This window comes from Polypterus senegalus, chromosome 12 (assembly GCF_016835505.1).
Source record: "Polypterus senegalus isolate Bchr_013 chromosome 12, ASM1683550v1, whole genome shotgun sequence".
Classification (NCBI taxonomy): domain Eukaryota; kingdom Metazoa; phylum Chordata; class Cladistia; order Polypteriformes; family Polypteridae; genus Polypterus; species Polypterus senegalus.
The window spans coordinates 135,395,441-135,416,255 of record NC_053165.1 but is presented as its reverse complement, the minus strand read 5'-3'; the positions used below and the strand labels follow the sequence as shown (position 1 = coordinate 135,416,255).

Genomic DNA, 20,815 nt, shown 5'->3' with positions numbered 1-20,815 from the left:
CAGATCTGTCACCCATACTGCTGCCAGAATAAAGTTTCTGTATCGGTGACAGAGTAATGAGGGGCAGGGGCGGCATGCTGCTGGCCATTAGAACAAGGCGTCCTATCTCGGCTCTTCTTTTACAGTAGCCAGTGACCCTCAGTTTTCTCCCTCAGTTTTCTCAGTCCCCTTTGCTGGAAAGGGATAACATCCCATAATTGCTGCTTTAGAATTTCATTGGCTCTGTGTGCCAGAGGTTTCAGGCAGGGGTGGCTGGAGTAGGCGGTCAGCCATAAACGATAAAGAAGGACAGCCAGCTGACTGTTCAGTCGTTAATTTTCCAGTTGTTCTTGCAATCGTGTTTTTTTTTTTTTTGTTATGTTCGCAATGAAAGCTGAACTTTCAGTCCAACAATTGTCTTGCACAGTATTCATAATATTGAGGTGACAACCCTGGCAATAAATTAAACCAATAAACAGTTTCAGCTTCTCCAGAATATTGGTCACCTACAGTTGGAGTGCAGCTGTATGCCCTTTAGTGAGTAGTCACCCTATCCCAGAATGGTTCTTGCTTTTCCTAAGCTGGCAGGCTATTTAATGAATTCTGCAATTTCCATGGGGGTATCATCAGATTTGGTTACAGCTGCGATGAAACCTAAGCAGCCATCTGTTAAGCCTGAGTGCCTGCATCTCCCGTCAACAACCAGTTTTAACCTGTATGCTTGGAGGTGAAATTACAGACCTTAATATTCTTAACATTTTTGAAAATCGGTATTTTTCTAAGCAGGTGTATGGCAACCTTAAAGCACACAGAACTACAGTTTGCGTATGGATTACACTAGCTAGCAGTAGCCACAAGAAAAGGAATCAAATCTTTCCAACCGTCCGTCACTGTGAGGCTGTGTTTCTGTGACAGATACCTGGGTAGCTGAAGTCTACTCCATCGCTATCAGTCCCTTGCTACAAAAAGCAACTGGATAGCAGCAGGATGTCACATCTCATGACTTCTTGCCATGGGGGTGTCAGTTTTGACGATTGCATTTGCTGATCTCATTGCTGGACCATGACAATTTACACAACTGAAAAACGCTGGCCATGTCACATTTAGTGACCATGTGCCTACGGTCTTGGCTGCCCCTTTATCTGATTGCCAGTAAGGTGCTGCCAGATGAAGCTGGCCCTGTATAAAGGGTAAACGGGTATGGCGAGTTCAGCCACAATCTCAATTCTACAGTATTTTTCTTCTTTCTATTCTGTTGTGGTATGTAAAACATGAGAAATCAGACAGAGAAGCTTCTCTTCTGTTGGTGAGGTCCAAAGCCTCCTTGTTTCTTTTCCCTCATCACTGCATTATGTGCATTTGACTTCTGGATGAGCGTTCATTGGTTGTCAGCTCCCATGCACACAAAGCCCACCACCCCTGTGAGTAAAGAAAGAAAAAAAATGTAACCCGTTTGATTTTGTCATCTCAGACTAGATGTATAGGGTGGTTCAGATCTAATTATGCAGATCTAGATCATCTGGATGACTTTGATTTATGTGGGGACGATTCCAGTTTGGCGCAAAGACGATTCATCTCATCAGTTTGCACACTTCTCGATGGTCCGGGATTTTTCGGGTGATTTTCTACGTAATAAACTTAAGTTATAGCGTAATGAAAATTGCATAATTATATCTGGACCACCCTATAGTGAGCCACTAGGCATGTCATATTATGCCACTGGCCTCATGGGAGCATGACACCAGCTGCCTCTGACTTGGAAATGTAAATGTATTTACAACTAAAAATCGCAGGAAAAGTCATCAAGTATGACACGGCCGTAACTGGACACTTTTTTGATAGTGTTTGGCCAGGTGCTCTGATCTTCCACCCTTTTTTTATGCTATATGCAGACACAAGTTCAATAGGTCTGCACTTCTCTGTTGTTAGGACCAGGCTCATACCAAAGGAGACCCCTTTAGCTCAGCACAAGGGTATGAGAAGCCAGCAACCTATGAGCTCCCCAATACCCTAGGGGAAAATGGAATTTAAAAAAAAAAAAAGAACATTTATTTAATTTTGATAGACTACTATTTACAAATTGGCCAAGCCAGTCTTTAAATCCTGTCCCCACTGCTTCCCGAAAAGTCTGTGGGAAGTGGCATAATGTTTTGGTGAAAAGCTGCATACTGGGAGTCTCCAGTGCTGGCTAATTTCAGTTGTTGGGCTGCATGAGAAAGCTGGAAGGCAGCGTCTGGGTGCGCAGTGTCGGGCAGCAGCGTGCATTCTCTCTCCAGCAGCTCTGCCACACCTTTCAGTAGTTCCAAGAATCCGAAAGCCAGGGCCGCCTTTCGTAAGCGATTCAGCTCCTGTGACGGTAACAAGAGTGTAAGATGTCTAGTCACCCTGGCATAGTAATTATTTTGCCACAAACAGGATCTGGTACTCACCTTATAGAACGTCTGTGTTTTCTCTGGAAGCTTCCTAGCGTTCCTTAGGATTTTCTGCACATCAGTCTGTCAAGATACAAACAGTAACATAAATTACCAGGGGCTTGCTGTCTGCTGTCTTCTTCCTCCTCTTCATCTTTTCCCACTTCTGTGGGGGGTCAATGTACTCGATCAGCCTTCTTCACATAGCATGGTGCTGCACATCATCCCAAGTCAAACCATTTTTCTTCAAAGCTTCTTTTATTTTATCCACCCACCTAATCTTCAGCCTGTCCTGCTTTCTCTTCCTCTGTACTTCTGTTTCCATCACACTTTTGCCCACATATTCATTGACTCTCCCCATCACATGTCCACACAAATTTAACCTGCCTTCCTGTATCTTCTTAGATATCTCTTCAACCTTTGTTGTGCCTCTGATTATCTCATTTCTTATTCTGTTCTTTTTTGTAACTCCACACAAACTGATTGAGACATTCTCATTTCTGCCACATCCCACTTCTTCTCCTGCGCTTCCCTTACTGCCCCCATTTCTCACCTCAATGCATCATCTCTGATCTCACCACTGTCTTAAAAAACTCACCTTTAACATTCACACAATACTCCTAATAACTTCTTCTAAATGTTCCATCCACACTGCACTTTGTGGGATATCTCTGCATCTAATTCTCCACCTCGGTCACAACTGGCCCCACATAATTAAACTTATTCACGCTTTTCAATAGCTCTCCCTGCAGACTAACTTCTGAATCCTGATCATCATTAAACCTCAAATATTAGTTTCTTCCTATTAATATTCAATCCTTTATCTTCCAAAGCCCTTCTCCATATTTACAACTTCCTCTCCACTTTCTCCTTTGTGGTGAAGCCTACACCTGGTGGTCTTTTATCTTGTGAGTCAACACATCCATAACTACGTCAAAAAAGTAAAGACTTAAAGGAGATTCCTGGTTCGGACCTCCTCTATCGGGGATCTTGTCTGTTACCCCAACACTGCTTTTACCCGGAGTCCTCACGCCGTCATATGTATCCTAGACAATCCTTATACTTCTCTGGTACTTTGGTTTCCCTCATGCACCTTCAGAACTCTTGACATGGCACTCGATGATAACTCTTCTCCAAATCGATAAATACTATATGCAAACCTTTTTTTTTCCCTCTTAATGCTTCTGTATACGCTTTCTTAACTCAAAGGCTGCATCAGCTGTTTCTCTCCTTGGCATAAAACCAAACTGCTCCTCCACTATGGTAGACTCACTCTCTATGGTAAGCCATCTCTCTATGACCCTTTCAACAGATATTCATTGTACAACATCAGCTTCACCCCTCTATAGTTTCTACAGTCCTGAATGTCTCCCTCCTCCTTATAAATGGGTACAATCACACTATTCCTCCACTCCTATGGTATTCTCTCCTGTTCGTTCATTCTGCAGTAGATCCCACAACACACCTATTCCCTCTTCCCCTAAACTCTTGCACTGGCATTTCATCCGATCCTGTTGTTTTTCCTTTAAGTGATCCCTCAAATCAACCCCACTAAAAAGCCTCAAATCACTCAACTTTCCGTCCTTTTCCATTTCACGTTGGTGTGAACCTGGGGCCTCTGAGTCAATAAGAGGCATCTCATCCAGTTGACCTAAAGGGAATATCTCTCTCCCTCTAGAACAAGTGGGTCTCTGACATCTAAACCAGGGGTTCTCAAACTCGGTCCTGGGGGCCCACTGTGGCTGCAGCTTTTTGTTCCAACCAGCCTCTGTTTTTAATTGGACTCCTGTGCTAATTAAGTGAACTGTTTCCCAGGTTCCCTGTTTTGGGAACAATATACAAATTAGAAAAGTTTGGTTAAAAAAAAAAAAAAGTATTAAAATGTACTAAGCAGTTATATGTATTTTTTTCTGTTTAACAGTATTTTCATCTTAATTGTCATAATACTTTTCCAGGTGTTCTAATTGTTTAATTAATCCGTTGTTTAGTACTTTGTGGGGCTGACACTAAAATAGTTGCAACCTTTCACGATTGAGTGTTTGCTTGGGTTTCTGTTTGGCTTGTTTTTAATTGTCATTATTAAGATTCAATGAAGGGAACAAACTGCACAGAGAAAAGGCGAAATGTAATAAAAAGAGAGTTAAGCATTTAAATCCATAGCAAAAACAGAAATATTTCTAAGTTTCTTATAAATGTAAAAATCATGCTGCTGTGCTTCTCTGAATGTAGAATAAAAGATAAATAAAACCAGCTAATTAAATGAGATCAGTGCTATCAGGTGTTGTCACTGATTAGGAATCTGGCTGGAACAAAAACCTGCAGCCATAGTGGGCCCCCAGGACAGAGTTTGAGAGCCCCTGGTCTAAACTGCAACTGGGGGAGTATCATATCACACAGCTGCAGGCTCCTCACCTCAGCCTTGCTGAAAAATTGCTCCGTTTCTTTCCCCTCTCTGTTTTACGCCTTCACACAGGGAGTTTGTTGTGAACCCAACACCTTAAGTCAGTTAGTAGTAGCTCATCCAGCTGAGTTAAAGTGCCACTTACTGACTTAGAGGCTCTGTGTGTGAAGAGGAACGGGAACCTGTGCAATTTCTCACCACTGGCACAAACATGGCACATACAACCAATAATACCACCTTAGTGCCGACCACACTACATCGCCCTTACCTGTAAGCCACTGGGTTTGATCCACACTGTTACGTTCTGTGCGTAACTGCGTTTGCTTTTCGGCTGCAGAGGAAAGGGGCTTTTACTGTCATCATCAGCATATGGGTTTTCTTTAGCATCTAACATGAAAAAGAAGAAAGCTTTTGAAGCAGTGTGACTTTAAATCCTGACATCCAATGAGAGAAGACGGGCACATTGCACACATTCCCACAAAGTTGACACTCAGCTCCCTGTACCTGATATTGGCCCAAGTAATGCCACCTTGCCCAGCCAAGACAGTGGCTGGGGTCCTGGTTCGAAAAGTGACATCATCAGGTTGGACTTCTTTTTGCTATCAGCTTGTGAATACAGCATCCCATACCAGTCAGGCCTGGTAAGGAAAAAAGAAAGAAGACAGAAACTGTTCAGAATTTTATTAGACACAATTGTGCTTGTCACGTTACTGTATATGTGACTATGTGCTGCACCAAAATGGCAGTAGTAAGGCAATGTTATCCTTGCTCCTGATGAAACCTGAAACTCGCTGTGGACAGGAAATTTAATTCCACCATGCTCCATCCTGGCCATTACTCGTTCATTCTTTGTCATCGGGCATAGGCTAATATTTACATAACAAAACATAATGAGGAAGGCTACAACTTTTTGAACCCTTGAGATCCAGCATTAGAAGAGGGATGTGTGAAAATGTCTTGGCTGTTTAGGATGACTGCTTGCGCCATAAGTTTACCTTTCTGTGGCAAACTTGTGGATTGTCTTAACTGCCTTAATTGGCAAATTATTTGTGTCCATATACACATACTCTGATGAGCCAAACCATTATGATCACTCCCACATGAAGCAAACAATACTGACTATCTTGTAACAAGGTTAGGAATACATTAGACCAGGGGTGGGCAAATTCAATCCTGGAGGGCCGCAGTGGTTGCAGGTTTTTGTTCCAACCCAGTTGCTTAATTAAAAAAAACAATCCTTGTCAATTATTTAATTTCATGGCTTGCTAGTGCTTTAACTCTGCCATGTCAAGTCATTCTTTTTTTTCCTTTCTAAGGATATCATACAAATGATTTGAAGTCTAAAACAGACGAGTTATTCTCAGTGCTTCACTTTTTTCTCTTTACTTTCCTTCCAAGTATTTAATTAAATCCAATAGTGTATGATAAATACACACAGGTGTAAATGGAAACAAGCTAAATGGAGAAATGCTGTTCTCTTTTGTCATTTGCATCTTATTGCTAATAAGGAGCAATTAAAAACCAAGACTACAGCTATTTAAGACTAAAATAAGCAATAAGCGTTCAAAATCTTAATGAGCGAGACAGCTAAATTGAAGCAGAAGTGTTACTTGAGCAATAATTACTTTTTATTAAGCAACTGGGTTGGAACAAAAACCTGCAACCACTGCGGCCCCCCAGGACTGAATCTGCCCACCCCTGCATTAGAAGGTAAACTGATAATAGACACTTGTACTCAACTTGTTGAATGCAGAAGTTATAGGCAGGCATAAAGACCTGAGTGACTTTGACAAGGCCAAAATCATTATAGCCAGATGATTGGGTCAGAGTATTTCTGGAACAAGAAGACTTGAGGTGCTCATAGTTAGCCATGTTGAGCCCTCACCAACATTGGTCTGAGGAAAGAAAAGCCACAAACCACCAACAGGTTGTTGGGTGGTCAGGACTCATTGATACAAGAGGTCAATGAGGGTTGGTTCCAGTATCAACCAACAGAATAGCTACTGTGGCAGGAATCACAGATAATTTTAATGATGGTTATGGGACGGTGTAGCCCCAGGCGAGTCAGAGTGCTCAAGCTAACTCTGGTCTAATGTTGAAAGTGTCCACACTTTGCACCTGAACATGGAAGTTGACCTTGGATCAATAGAAGAATGAAACCTGGTCCAACGAATCCTGTTTTCTGTTGCAGCATGTGGACAGTCAGGTACATATGCTACACTTACCTGGGTAAGAGATGCCATCAGGGTGCTCTATAGGAAGAACACGTCGGTGGAGGGAGTGTGATGCTTTGGGCTGGACATTCATATGGATGTTAATTTGACGTGAACCACCTGCCTGAACATTGCTGCAGACCAGGTACACCACTTCATGGCAACAGTACTCCCTGATGTAGGTGGCATTTTTCAGGTGGATAATGTGCCCTGCCACACTTCACAAATTGTTTGGAAGAACATGATGTAGAGTTTAAGGTGTTGCCCTGGCCTCTAAATTCCAAACATCTTAATCCAATTCAGCATGCCTGAGATGTATTGGAACAGCATATCCAATCTGCTGCAGCTCCACATCACAACTTACAGAAGTTATATAAGCTGCTGCTGACATCCTGGTGCCTCTTACAGAGTCCATGATTCAGTGGATTTTAGAGGTACACGGAGGAGCAACAGGATATTAGGCAGGTGGTCGTAATGTTCTGGCTCATCAGTGTACATACATTTACACAAAATAAAAGCACAACCTTCATTGGCAGCACCTGCAGCAACCTCCAACTCCCTCTTCTGCTCTCAATGGGTCACCTTGTCAGCCAGATGGCTGTGGAAATCCAAGTCATGAATTATTAACACCAGTCCTCCCCAATGTTTGAATTATAAATTAGAACACTGAAAGGATTTTAACAAGAACAGGCCATTAGGCCCAAGAAAGCTCACCATTCCTGTTTATCTAATGTCTCCAAAATAATGTGCTTTGAAGATCCCCAAGGTTCTACTGTCCACCATGCAACTTGGTAATTAATTCCACGTGTCTATGGTTCTTTGTGTAAGAAAAACCTAATGTTTTTGTGACATTTACCCTTAACAAGTTTTCATCTCTGTGCCCAAGTTCATGTTGAAGGACTCATTTGAAGGTAGCAGTCACGAACTACTGTACTGATTCCTTCTATAATTGTAAAAACTTCAATCATGTCATGTCTTTATCTCTGTTTGCTTGAAACTGAAATGTTCAACTCATCTAAATTTTCTTCATAACTCATACCCTGTAGTACTGGAATCAGCCTATTTGCTCTTCCTTGGACTTTTGCTAGCATTGCTGTGTCTTTCTTGTAGCCCAGAGATCAAAGCTGCACACAGCACACTAGGTGCGGCCTTACTAGAATGCTATAAAGCTTAAGTCTGACCTCCTTTCACTTGTACTCTACACAATGTGCTGCAGTATATAACCCTACATTCTGTTAGGCCTCTTAATAGCATTTGAACACTACGTAAGTAAGCCCCTTGTTTACCATAACTGCTACATCTGACACTTTGCCATCATATTTCTCCTTTGTTTCATTACTGAATCTGTGTGTTAGCATATGACACCTCTTTCATGGTTACCCTTACCCCAGCTGCACCATGGCCACCATACCCTCCACTTTAAGGCTGCCATGCAGCAGGACACAGAAATTGGGACTCTTCCCAGCTATCTGATTGGCTGAGCTGTCATCCTCGGTGTCTTCAGTAATGCCAGTGCCCACCTCATCTCCCTCTGAAACAAAACACAACGTAATCAGCTGGCCTCCCAGAACCGAGTACATCACCACTTTCTTTCCAGTAGTGTGGAAGATCCCCTTTACCACTGCTCACCCTTGTTTACAGCAATGGGCAGAACTAGGTGCCTGGACAGAACTGGCGGGCTGGAAATGTCAGCTATCTCTACAAATCCTACGATATCCAGCTCTGTTAAAAAAATAAATAAATAAATGAATGAAATTTTATGGTTGACCAGAAAAGATAAAAACTATAAGGTGGGAGAGAGAGAGAGATAGAGAGCCTAGGCAAAGGCTGACCTGAACTGACATTCTTCTGGATAGTGTCTACCTCCTCATCAGTGACCACAGGCTCTGGTCTCGGGAAGACTTGCACATCTGATGCCAGGTGGCCACACCTCAGGACTGCATGGAAAGGGGAGTACGCCTGGTCAATTAACTTGCTGGATACACACACAAAAAAGAAAACGTATGAGTGTCCTGGCAGAGTTCTGCTTCTGTGACCCAATCCAAATCATACTGACCCAAACATGGACTGGACATTCTTCAAGCACAGCGGCCCTTCAACTGTGAAAATCTGGCCCTCATTGCCATTTAAGGTGATCAGTTGTTCCAAGAGGTCCAGAGCATCTGTACTTTGTAGCTGAAGAAAAAGGTAGACATGGGGTCAGTGTGTACCCCAGTGGTCCAAAGCCCCACCCCAGCAAGTGTGGTGACTACCTCTTCTTGGCTGGCGATGCACATAATGTACAACTTGGATGGAAAGGGGAAGGGAAGGGGAAACTTCTTATCCTCGCCACGCTGCCTTAGAGTGGCTAGTGAGTGTCTCAGCGAGCCTCGACCAATCCCCAAAGCACCATCTGTAACTAGAACAATCTGCCCAAAACAAGTGTGATCAACAATTAAGCACTGCTCTCACTCCACTCCTCACATTGACCCTGGTGGTCGGTACTGACAGGCTGTACTGTGGCTTACCTGGCAGGGGCAGGATACACCCCACTCCTGCTGGACAATGTTGTTCACACCCTGTAAGGCTGCTTCCAAACAAGTCTTATCATAATCCTCCATGCTGCTCAGGGCTTCCTGCACCAAAGGAAAGGTAAGTGTGAACGCTGTGGACAAACATACAGAAACAGACAAGAAGATTTTCTCTGAAACTGAGGAATGACTGGATAGGAACTCACCTGCAGTGTGTTGTAGTCTCGCGTGAAGGGGACCATTAGCTCCCACAGAGATGAGAAAGCTACCAGCGCTGTGAACTCCAGCTTGTAGTTTGTTGCCATATGTTCAAACAGCATGGTCAGGCCATGAGCAGCCAGATTCTTGCGCTGATACTCCTCAACCCCATCCAAGGACACCGGGCGAGTCATGGACAGGGACACATCCATCAGTACCACTGTCGGCATGGCTGCGGCCTGAAGAAGAAAGACGTTTTAATGTTCTGGGCTGTGCCCAAGGGAACAGAAATGGACAAGAAGCCAGACTATCTTTATGCAATTAATAGTCATAACAGTAAAATACATTTTTATAGCGTTTTTCTAACCTAATCAAAGCGCTTCACATAGACAATGGGAAAAAGCCACCAACGTGCAGCATCGACTCCGATGATGGCAAACATTTATGCAGTACGCTCACCAAACATTAGCTGTTAGGCGGTGATGGGTTGAGAAAGATAGAAAATTAGAGACTTGAGATACTTCAGGGCACCAGAAAACCCAGACCATGGTGGGCAATTTAGCCTGGAAATTGGGAAACACCCTACTCTTTTCGAAAGATGCCCAGGGACGCTACATTGGTCATTTACTTACATTCGGTTTTGAGATAATTAATGCATGGGATTGAATTGAAATGTAATAAACTCAGAGTAGCTGCTAAGCGAGATGCAATAGGCTTCCTTTGCTTTATCCAATGATATGCAATCAACGGACACGACTGAAAATGCATGCTTTTTAAACGGATACGAACCTGCTGTGCCGTAGTGGGAAACAATCGCTCATAATTTGATATTAGTATAATTATGACACGATCAATCCACGCCAACATTAAATGCAACACGAGCATGCGCAGTGCAATGCAATTATTTAACATATTAAATTGCTTTTATTTTCGACAGGAGTTATCTTCCATATAAAGTGAGCCACCTCTCCTGCGATCCCCAGTTCTGATCGGTCTTTTGGTCGCACCTCCCTCCCTCTCTCTCTCACATGCACAAACAAACACTCACTCACTCACTCACTCCAGGATTCTGCTAAATCCTCCGTCCACTCATACATGCTGAATGACACATGCAGCTCTTGCTAATATGCTAAGCATACCTCTGCCTACTTCTAACTGATGAACATTCTTCGTACAGCCGTAAGCTGGACACGTCAGTTCGCCGGTTTCCCGACTACTGGCCAGTTTTCTAGCAGTTCATTATGCAGTCAACTGCGAATTCTAAGCGTACGAGTCTGCACACTGTTTGCACCTTGCACCCCTCCGACTGCACCCGACGCAGAAAGACACCCTTTCCCATTACAACATATCACCTTGGGTCCTTTGGACTGTTAGGAATTCAATCAATCAATGATCGGCAGATTCAGCGCCGCGCTTCAGGACAAGTGTTTTTCTTGTAGTCCGCGGCGCAACTTGTTCGAGCGGAAACAGTTGTACCGAACTTTAGTTCCTAGTGGGGGTCATCGAAATGCTGGCATTTTAGGTCGTGTGCCGCGGTGGGATTTTTTTTAGGGCCCGTACTAGTATTTTTCTGTCCTAAGAGAAGCTAATGTTATAACTGCAACATAATATAAACTAAGTATTATGTCACGGAAGTTAGGACTGAGTGAGAGTGTTCTATCGAAGTTGCTTGTATGCGGGTTGAGTTTGCCTACCACCACTAGCTAATATGCATCGCGGTATCGGGACAAAAAAACGAGGTATGCTAAATTTGAATATTGCTGTTTGTAGTGATTGCCTTATCGTTATGCACAACGCTACCATTATAAAAAGGAGCAAATGTGTTTAACTTGATAACGAAGTGTGATAATTTGTGTTAATATCAAGTAATTATGAACTTTTCAAGCTGCGTAACGTAACCAGTTACCTGAATTTTGCATAAAAATAAAGTTGACGAGAAAGTAAAAAGGAAGTAAAATACTAAGTAAAGTTTCCCAAAATATCAGGAACTATGTGTTTATTTCAAAGCCCATATTGTGAAAGAGGATTCTTTTTGGCAGAGCCGATTCTAAGATTTTTGCTTTCCTGGGCGAAGTTGTAAATGGCGCCCCTTTGCTTTGAGAGGAATCATCGCTGCTTGACCTGTACAGTGAGACCCAGAGACAGGACTGGGGGCAGCAAAGTATTTAGGACATCGAATTTACAATTTGAGAAAGTCGCGTTATACAATCGTCAATTTACATGGCTGTCTCAGAAAAGTACGCTCTTGAGGGGTGCCATTCCAGAAAATAAGAAGAAATCGGGTTGTATTAGTAGTATCTATTTATTGCTTTTAATGTATCTCAAAAATGAATTTAAAAAGTAAACACTTCATTTATTGCTAAAATCGTAGTTTAATGTCTACACTTAGCTATTTAAACCACCAGCAAATTTGTGCCATTTGCTGATGGTGACATTCTACATATACATATGTTTAAATGAATAACATAAACTGAAAACTTAGCATGACAACATTCAGTGAAATTGAGAATACTGTATAATGATTTTCTTTAAATAAGAATCTTAACCACAATTCCCGCTTACCGCATGATCGTGCATGCAGATAACGCAATCCACCTATCCAAAAAACGCACAGCTGCTTTAGCGTGCCCAGAGCAAATCGCACAGACAGTGGTGAGTAACAGAGGACAGTATTTGCAAATTTTAACACACGTTTTAACGTCTGCCCATTTGGGAAACGATCGTAGTTTGGGTTAAATACGCTTTTAGCAATTCACTCAAGAGCTACAGTCCTTTTGCCGTTTTGATCGTTTAATTTTATTTCTCCATGACTATGCCTCTTCTATGCAACAGTTTGACTATTATTATTATTGTCGTCATCATCATCATTGTCGTTGTAGTTCGTGTTATTGTTGGACTGCGTATGTCGTTAAGAACAAACATCTCTAGTATGCGAAAATAATATAAAACAATATAATCGGACATTTGCTTTGAGTGTTTAAATAAATGTCGCGTCACCCAGGGCCGTTTACCGGCAACAGATTGTGCTGTTCAGAGAACAGACAGTGCAGGCGCTGCAGAGGCGCACAACAAAAACATTTGTTTGTGTTCCGGTCCGGTCCGGACACATTTTTCTAAACAAAATAAACACAGGATTCTCTAATGAGGTTGCAGTAATGCGCCCTGACCACTAGAGTGCGCTCTAGGTGCTATGTCCAGAAACGGCAGTGCTCTTTGGTGTGAGCTGAACACAAAACTTTCGTAACTGACCGGACGTTCGACAAGAGCGCTAGAAGAGACGGAAGTGTTCTGAAGCTGATGCGCGAACACGAGGAGAGCCACGGCAATCACACATCAGTGCGCCTGCGCCAAATCAAAAGGGCCACAGCTATCTTAACAGGAAAAATGTGCGTACTTCTTAGAAATCAAAAGAGGCATTCGACCCTGCTCGCCGTTTTCAGAAAATCCCTGTTTATAAAGTACGTAATGAAAGATTATTCGTGCCAAAATTAAATGCAATCCAATTTCTTAAATACGTTGAAATGTTATACAGGCACCGATCAGCTATAACATTATGACCACTGACAGGTGAAGTGACTAACATGGAGTATCCTGTTGCAGTGGCACCTTGCAGTGAATGAGATATGTTAGGCATAAAGTGAACATTTTGTCCTTGACAAGGATGTCTTGGAAGCAGAAAACATTGACAAACCTAAGGATTTGAGTGATTGGCAAGGACCAAATTGTGATGGCTCGGTGACAGGATCAGAGCATCTCCAAAATGGCAGGTCTTGTGGGATGTGCCTGGTTTGCAGTGGTCAAGGAAGGCGAACTGGTGAACCGGCGACAGGGTCGTTGGCGGCCAGGGCTCTTTGATGACGTTGGGTCAAAGGCTGGATCCAATAGAAGTCCTACTTTAGCTCAGATTGCTGAAAATGTTAATGCTGGCTCTAACAGAAAGGTGTCAGAATGCACAATGCATCAAAGGTTGTTGCTTATGGGGCTGCTTAGCCGCAGACTGGTCAGCGTACCCATGCAGACCTGTGTCCACCACCAAAATGCCTACTGTTCAGTATGCACGTGAGCATCAAAACTGGACCATGGAGCAATGGAAGGTGGTGGCCTGGTCTGATGAATCACATTTTCTTTTACATCATGTGGATGGCCGGATGAATGTGCATTGCTTACCTGGGGAAGACATGACACCAGGATGCATTATGGGAAGAAGGCAAGCTTTCGGAGGCAGTGTGATGCTTTGGGCAATGTTCTGCTGGGAAACCTTGGGTCTTGGCATTTATGTGGATGTTAATTTGGCATGCACCACCTACCTAAACATTGTTGCAGACCACGTACACCCCTTCAATGCAATGGTATTCCCTGATGGCAGTGGCCCTGCCACACTGCAAAAATGGTTGAAGAATGATTTGAGGAACACAACAATGACTTTGAGGTGTTGACTTGGCCTCCAAATTCTCCTCATGTCAATCCGATCAAGCATCTGTGGGAAGTGCTGGATGTCCCACCTTTCAACTTGCAGGACTTCAAGGATCTGCTTGGTGCCTGATACCACAGCATACCTTCAGAGGTCTAGTGGAGCCCGTGCCTCGACAGGTCAGGGCTGTTTTGGCAGCAAATAGGGACCTACTCAATATTATTTAGGTGGGTGGTCATAATGTTATTGCTGATCAGTGTGTGTTAGTGTGCCATTTAGTTTTGGCACAGTTTAATTGTGTAATAATTAAAAACACATTGACCAAATGACTGATTGTTTATCACTGCAGCAAGCCATTTTCGCATCAGTTTAAAATGCAATACAGTGGCGCACTAAATTTTAATTCTTGTCTGTAGATCACATGTCATAAGTAAAAGCAAAGCAGACGTATTGCATTTTGCTTAGTGGCAGTTTTGTGTTTGTTTCTGTTTCATTTTGATTCAAGACCACACTTTAATTGTGCCAAAACTAAATGTGATTAAACGGGCAATTATCATCAAAATGTGGGGCAAGGGGTGTCAACGTGTTGTGGCAGATGGTCAGGGCCCTTTCCTGGCAGGACACTTTAATAGGGGGGCACAGGACACTTATCGCCCCTGGAACGCTAGGTGGCAGCCCCCTGGGTTGTTACAGTACCCCGGATTCCCACAGGGCACACAGGGACTTAGATTTTGTGGCCTCAGCCCTGTTCTGGAGGTGCCACTAGGGGGTGCTGCAGGAATTGGTGAGCCCCCTTTTATCGGGCTTTCACCACACCCCAGAGTACTTCCAGATCATGCTAATGGGCCACCTGCATACTCCCAGGTGCAGCTTGAAAAGGGACCACCTCACCAGCGTTGGGAGGTGGAGGACGCAGCTTGCTGGAGGAGAAGTGGAAGTGGAAGAAGAGAGAAAGAAAATAATTGTGGTTTATTGTTACTGATGCTGTACTGTGCTGTGGGAAATGTCTGAAATAAAAGCCTTGTGTGTGGCAGAGACTTGTACCTGTGTCTGCTTGTGTGGGGTTTTGGGTTTGGGGTGCTGCTGCTCACCCTGGTGGCTACAGTATAAACACAAATATAACAATATATAAACATGAAAATACAAGCTGTAAAACACATCTAAGATGCACTGAAGTCTACGTAATCAATGGAGACCTTAGCGTAAAATTTTGCAGGGCACCATTTATTGTAATGTTTTTTGTTATGCATGTAGAAATAAAATGTATTGCATTTGTCATTCCAACAGATGGTGCAGCACAAACGTTTGGAGTAATAAAATGCATTATGTAAGTGCTCAAGAGGAAGGGCAGGCATCCCAGACAGGATGGAGGATGATTTCTTGCATGAATGAGAGGCCACAGTTAATGGGCAGTGGGAGCTGAGGCTCAACCCAACCGGAAAGTCTTACATTCTTCACCCTGGCATGGAGAGAACGATAATAAGTGGACTGGGTAAACGTGAGTGTCGGGAGCAGTCCAGTCCCTCACGTGGCAGGTGGCAGTGTTCCTCCAGGGAGAGACCCCAGCGGAGACTCTTGCAGGGTGGCATGGGACTTGGAGTCCAGAAGTACAACCCTGCTGGGGTCTTTGGGTGCAACAAGGGGGTGCTGCTGGGGTTTCTATCTGACCTAGAAGTGCTCCAATCCTGAGATACTGGAAGCAGTCTTGGGTCCAGTTTAAAGGAAGCCCACAGCCTTACCTGAGTCAGAGTCGGGGGCAGCAGTCAACTGGAGGTGGAAGGAGGTGTTTTGAGTAGTCTGGCTGACATTTAATTAGAAAAGTGTTGATTACAAATAAAAACCTTTTATTTGAACTCAGAATTGTGTTAGATAGATAGACAGATAGGACTTTATTTGTACTCTCGGGAAATTTGACTTTTTACAGAATTTCTTTGAATAAATACATACATAAGTAGGTAGCTAAATAAGTAAATAAATACATACACATACTTTGGTCTAAGTACACACTAGAGTGACTATAAAGGAAGAAAATTCAAAAGACTTTGTGGCACCCCCTTGTGGTTACAATTACTATACATGTTTGTGATACGCCATCTGTTGGAATGACTAATGCAATACCATCTCTGTTGTATAATATTTGGTATGGAATTCATAAAAGCAATGTTAATGCTGGTGATGCGCCATCTGTTAGAATGACAATGCATTTTATTACTATAAATATTTGTGACATGCCATCTGTTGGAAAGACAAAGACATGGCAACCAAACAGACACACACATACACAGATATGTATCATTTTATTAAGGTAGCTAACATAATAATAAACAGGTTAATTGCTTGATGGCAGTTTAATTTCACAAAGATTTACCGCTGTGCCCAGGCTATTTTTTTTTTTTTTTGCCTGCAGTTATGTGCAGCAAAACCAAGTCTGCAGGGAAACTTTGAAAAAAGAGTCACTTAATTCAGCCATTTCTCGACCAGTAAATTTGAGGAATTGATCCAGGAAGGAAGGTAATGTACAGGGGCAGACTGACTACCTTGGGGTCTCCCCGATGACCTTCCTGTTAATACAAACGTCCCACCTCTCTGTACTTGACCTTCAGGAAGTAATGCAAATCACTGAGTGGCACCTGATGCACCCAATTCTTTTAACAGAGCAGTGCAACAGTATATAAAGGGCCATAGACATGTACAGCACATTCTGAAACACCAATCTGGCTTTTAGACTAACAATATGGTGGTGTGAAACAGTGGCAAACAAGATAATATGAGCAGCATGGTCTCTTCCACCGGTCTTCACAGTGGACTAAAGATGAACATACAACACAAACAGCACAGTAGTAAAATACACATCCATACCTTCGTAAGCTTTTTATTCTGGTGTTTCTGCAGCAAAATCCTTAATGATCGTCTTTGAAATCCAGTTGTTGAAGGGTCTCACTTTCAAGGGGCCTCAGTGTTAGACTGTTGAGTCTGTCCTGTTGCACCGCAGACCCCAGTCTGTTTTACACTGCAGCCTGCTTTGACAAGGAGCGATCCTTAGTGACAGGTAATCAGGAATGGAGTGGCTTCAAAAGCTAACCCTGGAGTTTTGCCCACAAGCACAATTTGGCTTTTCAATTGTGTGTTTAACAAAAATGTCAATAGGTGCAATGGCCCACTGGGGAAAAGGCAAGCGCACCCTTTTCTTCAGAAGCTGGTATTGCCCCCTTTAGAAGAAATGACTTCTTGTCATGGCGGTAAGTAGGAGTACAGCGCCTTACCACCGTTGCCTCTTCGTTGCCACCTGCCGCTGGCATTGTGGAGCTGGACCCCCATCATGACTTCAACCCTTCCATGGAAAATACTTCTTCAGTTGCAAGATGTTTGTGGGTTTTCTTCTATGTACTGTACTGCCCTTTTCAAATCCCCCCACAATATGGATTCAAATCAGGGCTTTGACTAAGCCAGTCTGTAACCCTCCATTTGTTTTATTTGAGCCATACCTTGGTGGATTTGCTAGTGTGCTTTAGATTATTATCATGTTGAAAGGTCCACTGCTGGTTCAACTTCATCTTTCAGGCAGATGGCCTCGCATTCTCCTCAAGCACACTTTGATGTGGTGTGAATTCATAGCTGACTTGATGACTGTGAGCTGCCCAGGCCCTGAAGCAGCAAAGCAGCCGTAAACTGTAAGACTTTCACCACCATGCTTCACAGTCAGTATGAAGTTCTTCTCCTGAAATGATGTCTTTAGTTTGTGCCAAACATGTCCACTGTATCTATGGCCAAACAGCTCTACCTTTGACTCATCTGTCCAGAGTGCATTGCTCCAGCAGGGCTGGTCTTTGCCAAGATGTTCGATATCAAATTCTAGTCTTGCTCTGATGTTCTTTTACGTCACATGTAGGTCACATTTGTGTAGTCTCTTTCTGATTGTAGATGACTTCACTTTTACACCAACTTTTACAAGAGTGGCAGATTCTACAATGAAATTTTGGGGGACTTGGAGACTTCTTTTAGTATCAAACAGTCAGCTCTTGGTCTGATGCCTGTCATTGTTAATTTGAAGACCACTCTCCCTATAGCTGCCAGTGCAGGATCAGACCCCAGACAGAAAAAGATGCAGCCTGATGGGGTAGGATAAGGACAGACATCAAAATAAATACAATAAGCGGCATTGTTTAAGACTACACAGATTCAAAGTCTAAGGGGAAAAGGCTACACTTTGAAATTTTTTAGGTTTAGTTTTCTGGGGTTAAATTCTGAAATGCAAGATTAAGGAATACAGGTTGGTCCTATTCCAAGGAGAAGGGTAGCGTGATGAAGCCGGCCTCTAGAAAATAAAGAATTGATTAACATCTGCATCAGCGTTTAAGGAGGTAAAGCACCGCTAAAGATTGGGCTGGTGGGCTGAGCTGTCAACAATAACTCATCTAGTATAGACCACCTGTAGAATGATGGTGTGACTTTGAACCCATGTATTGTATGTCATCCAGCACGTGTATTACTATCGAATAGTCATTTTAAAAGTAGGTATACTCCAAAAATGGGTTCATTATAAAACTTCTATTTAGAGCATAACTCAGACTCCAACAAGGGGCATTTTAAAGCAAGGGGTTTTAAACCAAGACTCCTAAAATGTACCACCTGGTCAAGTACCACCATATTAACCTGGACATCATTTTCAATCTTGGTTTCTGCTAATAGCGGTCCCACGGCTTGATAACTCAAAGCAAATGCTTAACTCTAGCAGACTATTGACGGATATGTGGTCTCAATGTCGGGGTACTCAATCTTTTTTTTTTTGGTGTGCCACCTCCATTAATTGATTAATTTTTGTTTTTCTTAAATTGTGAACTCTTGCTGGACACAACAAGAATGGTCTGAATTTGCTGGGCCGGGCAGTTCTGGACAAATTAGAAGTTGTCTGAAATCTGCACTACTTGTAGAGGATTGTCCTTACAGTGGAATGACTGATTTCAGATAATTTGGTGACCTTTTTTAAATTCCTTACCAGACTCATAAGCATCCACAGCCTTCTTTCTGAGGGCCTTTTTTAATCTTGGCATGATGACACCACACATGTCAATAGCGAAGAGGACACCAGAGACCCTCCGTATCTGTGGTTTGAAAAAGGCAGGGTCCACCTGCACACTCCCTAAGGAGGTTCTAATCGTTGGCAGCCAATCTGGAGCATATGATTTTAATTTTATCGATTTGAAATGGTGATGAATGTACGGTTAGATTTACTTTTTCCATGTGTCAAATCTGCATTTTTGTTAATTTACATTGTGAGAATGAATACACCATATCAGTTTGATGTGTCATTTGTTCAAGTATATTAAATTTTATCTGTAGGCAGTTTTCATGAAGATATAATGTTTTCCTGTTCAAACAGGATGAAAAAGTCAACTGCTTTCATGGGGTGTACGTTCTTTTTCACACGACTGTTCAAAGGCCAGTAGGAGTTGGACAGCTGTATTTAATCTGAGTGTTTGTAAATCAGGGTCAGTATGATTGAAGAAAAACGCCGACACCCAAAATTTTGCCAGCCTGCACTCTTAAAAATGACAGTGCCAGAGCATTTGTTTAGAGCGATGCCATAGGGGAAACAATTTTTGATTCCTAAAGAACTACGTGAAGAATCCGGAAAGAATCTCTATTTATTTTGTACCACGGTCGGGAAGTAGACACGAACACTCTGGGAGGTAGTGCCCCCCAAGACCAACCAAGATGCGGCTTTAACCAGGTAAGAATTTAAAGCCGCATCTTCCAATTTATAACAGTAACAACCTCAGCCGTCATTGTGCATCCTTCTGATGTTTGTGCAACAGAGTGTATGTAGCAGAGTAAAAACCAACTGACTTGTCACACTGAGGAGATGCTATTAGGTCTGTGGTTGCCTGAACAGATTTCTGTATCCCAGCTGATGATCGGGGAAAGTCGAAATGCATTCAGGAAGAATCGACGTTGGCCGGGACACCAGTTCCTCACGTGCTACATTGACCCGTGAAGTAATATTTCTTATTAAAATCCTCCTCCGTCAGTGGAGTTGGCTCCCATTTCAGTTCGTGAGATGATGTCTGCTTCGGTTCGCTGTGTTCTCTGCCAGTTGTTCTGCTGACCCGATCCTGATAACTTCTAGCTGCGCCCCATTGGTGAGTCTGACCAGTCTGCTCAGCGCTAATCTGCGACCCCACCCCTTATCCACGTGAGAAGAAGCGCAGTTTCCCCAAACCTCTGAGGTCCCGCCTCATTCATTAGGTGTCCTACACCTTTCTGATAATCGCCACGAGGATTAATCGGCGGACAGTAAAAGGACATCGGGGATTAAACAAGGAAAGGGAATAATTTTCCAATCGGGGTCCAGTCGGTCAACTCCGGATGACAGCCAGTTTGGTGAAGAAGAAAACGAGGAAACTTCTGCAACCCAATGAATTCCTGCTTCTCGTCCCTGTTTTATTTGGCGAATAGCAAGTTTAATGCAGAAAATGGGACATGACAAGTAATCCTCTTAAAGGGTTCAAGTGGCCTGATCCGCTGAGAAAGGAGAGAGAGTGAGAGAAAGGGGGGCGCTTTATAAGCACAATCTTACGAAGATCATCCGGCCCCAGCTGCAGCTCAGGTAGGTCGCTGTCATTGAACTCCTTTCACAACCTTAGAATAAAACTCCGGAATACCGAGTGTAGGGGTACTCGGCAACGAGAAGA

At 43.1% G+C, this 20,815-nt stretch overlaps 1 protein-coding gene across 2 annotated transcripts; it reads right to left on the bottom strand.

Moving 5' to 3' along the window:
• Positions 1 to 2,005: 2,005 nt before the first annotated feature.
• Positions 2,006 to 11,172, bottom strand: ints14 (integrator complex subunit 14). Of its 2 annotated transcripts, none has more exons than XM_039773543.1 (12): positions 10,852 to 10,949; positions 9,721 to 9,951; positions 9,512 to 9,619; positions 9,257 to 9,412; positions 9,061 to 9,179; positions 8,837 to 8,979; positions 8,634 to 8,726; positions 8,391 to 8,535; positions 5,296 to 5,429; positions 5,060 to 5,178; positions 2,409 to 2,474; positions 2,006 to 2,327 (listed from the first exon to the last, which is right to left on the bottom strand). In XM_039773543.1, exons 2-12 carry the CDS (start codon positions 9,940 to 9,942, stop codon positions 2,076 to 2,078), a joined length of 1,557 nt encoding a protein of 518 aa, XP_039629477.1. In that variant the 5' UTR covers positions 9,943 to 9,951; positions 10,852 to 10,949; the 3' UTR covers positions 2,006 to 2,075. The 2 variants fall into 2 exon arrangements, with proteins under 2 accessions (XP_039629477.1, XP_039629476.1); XM_039773542.1 differs by lacking the exon at positions 10,852 to 10,949 and adding an exon at positions 11,065 to 11,172 and having other exon boundaries at positions 2,007 to 2,327.
• Positions 11,173 to 20,815: the final 9,643 nt, after the last annotated feature.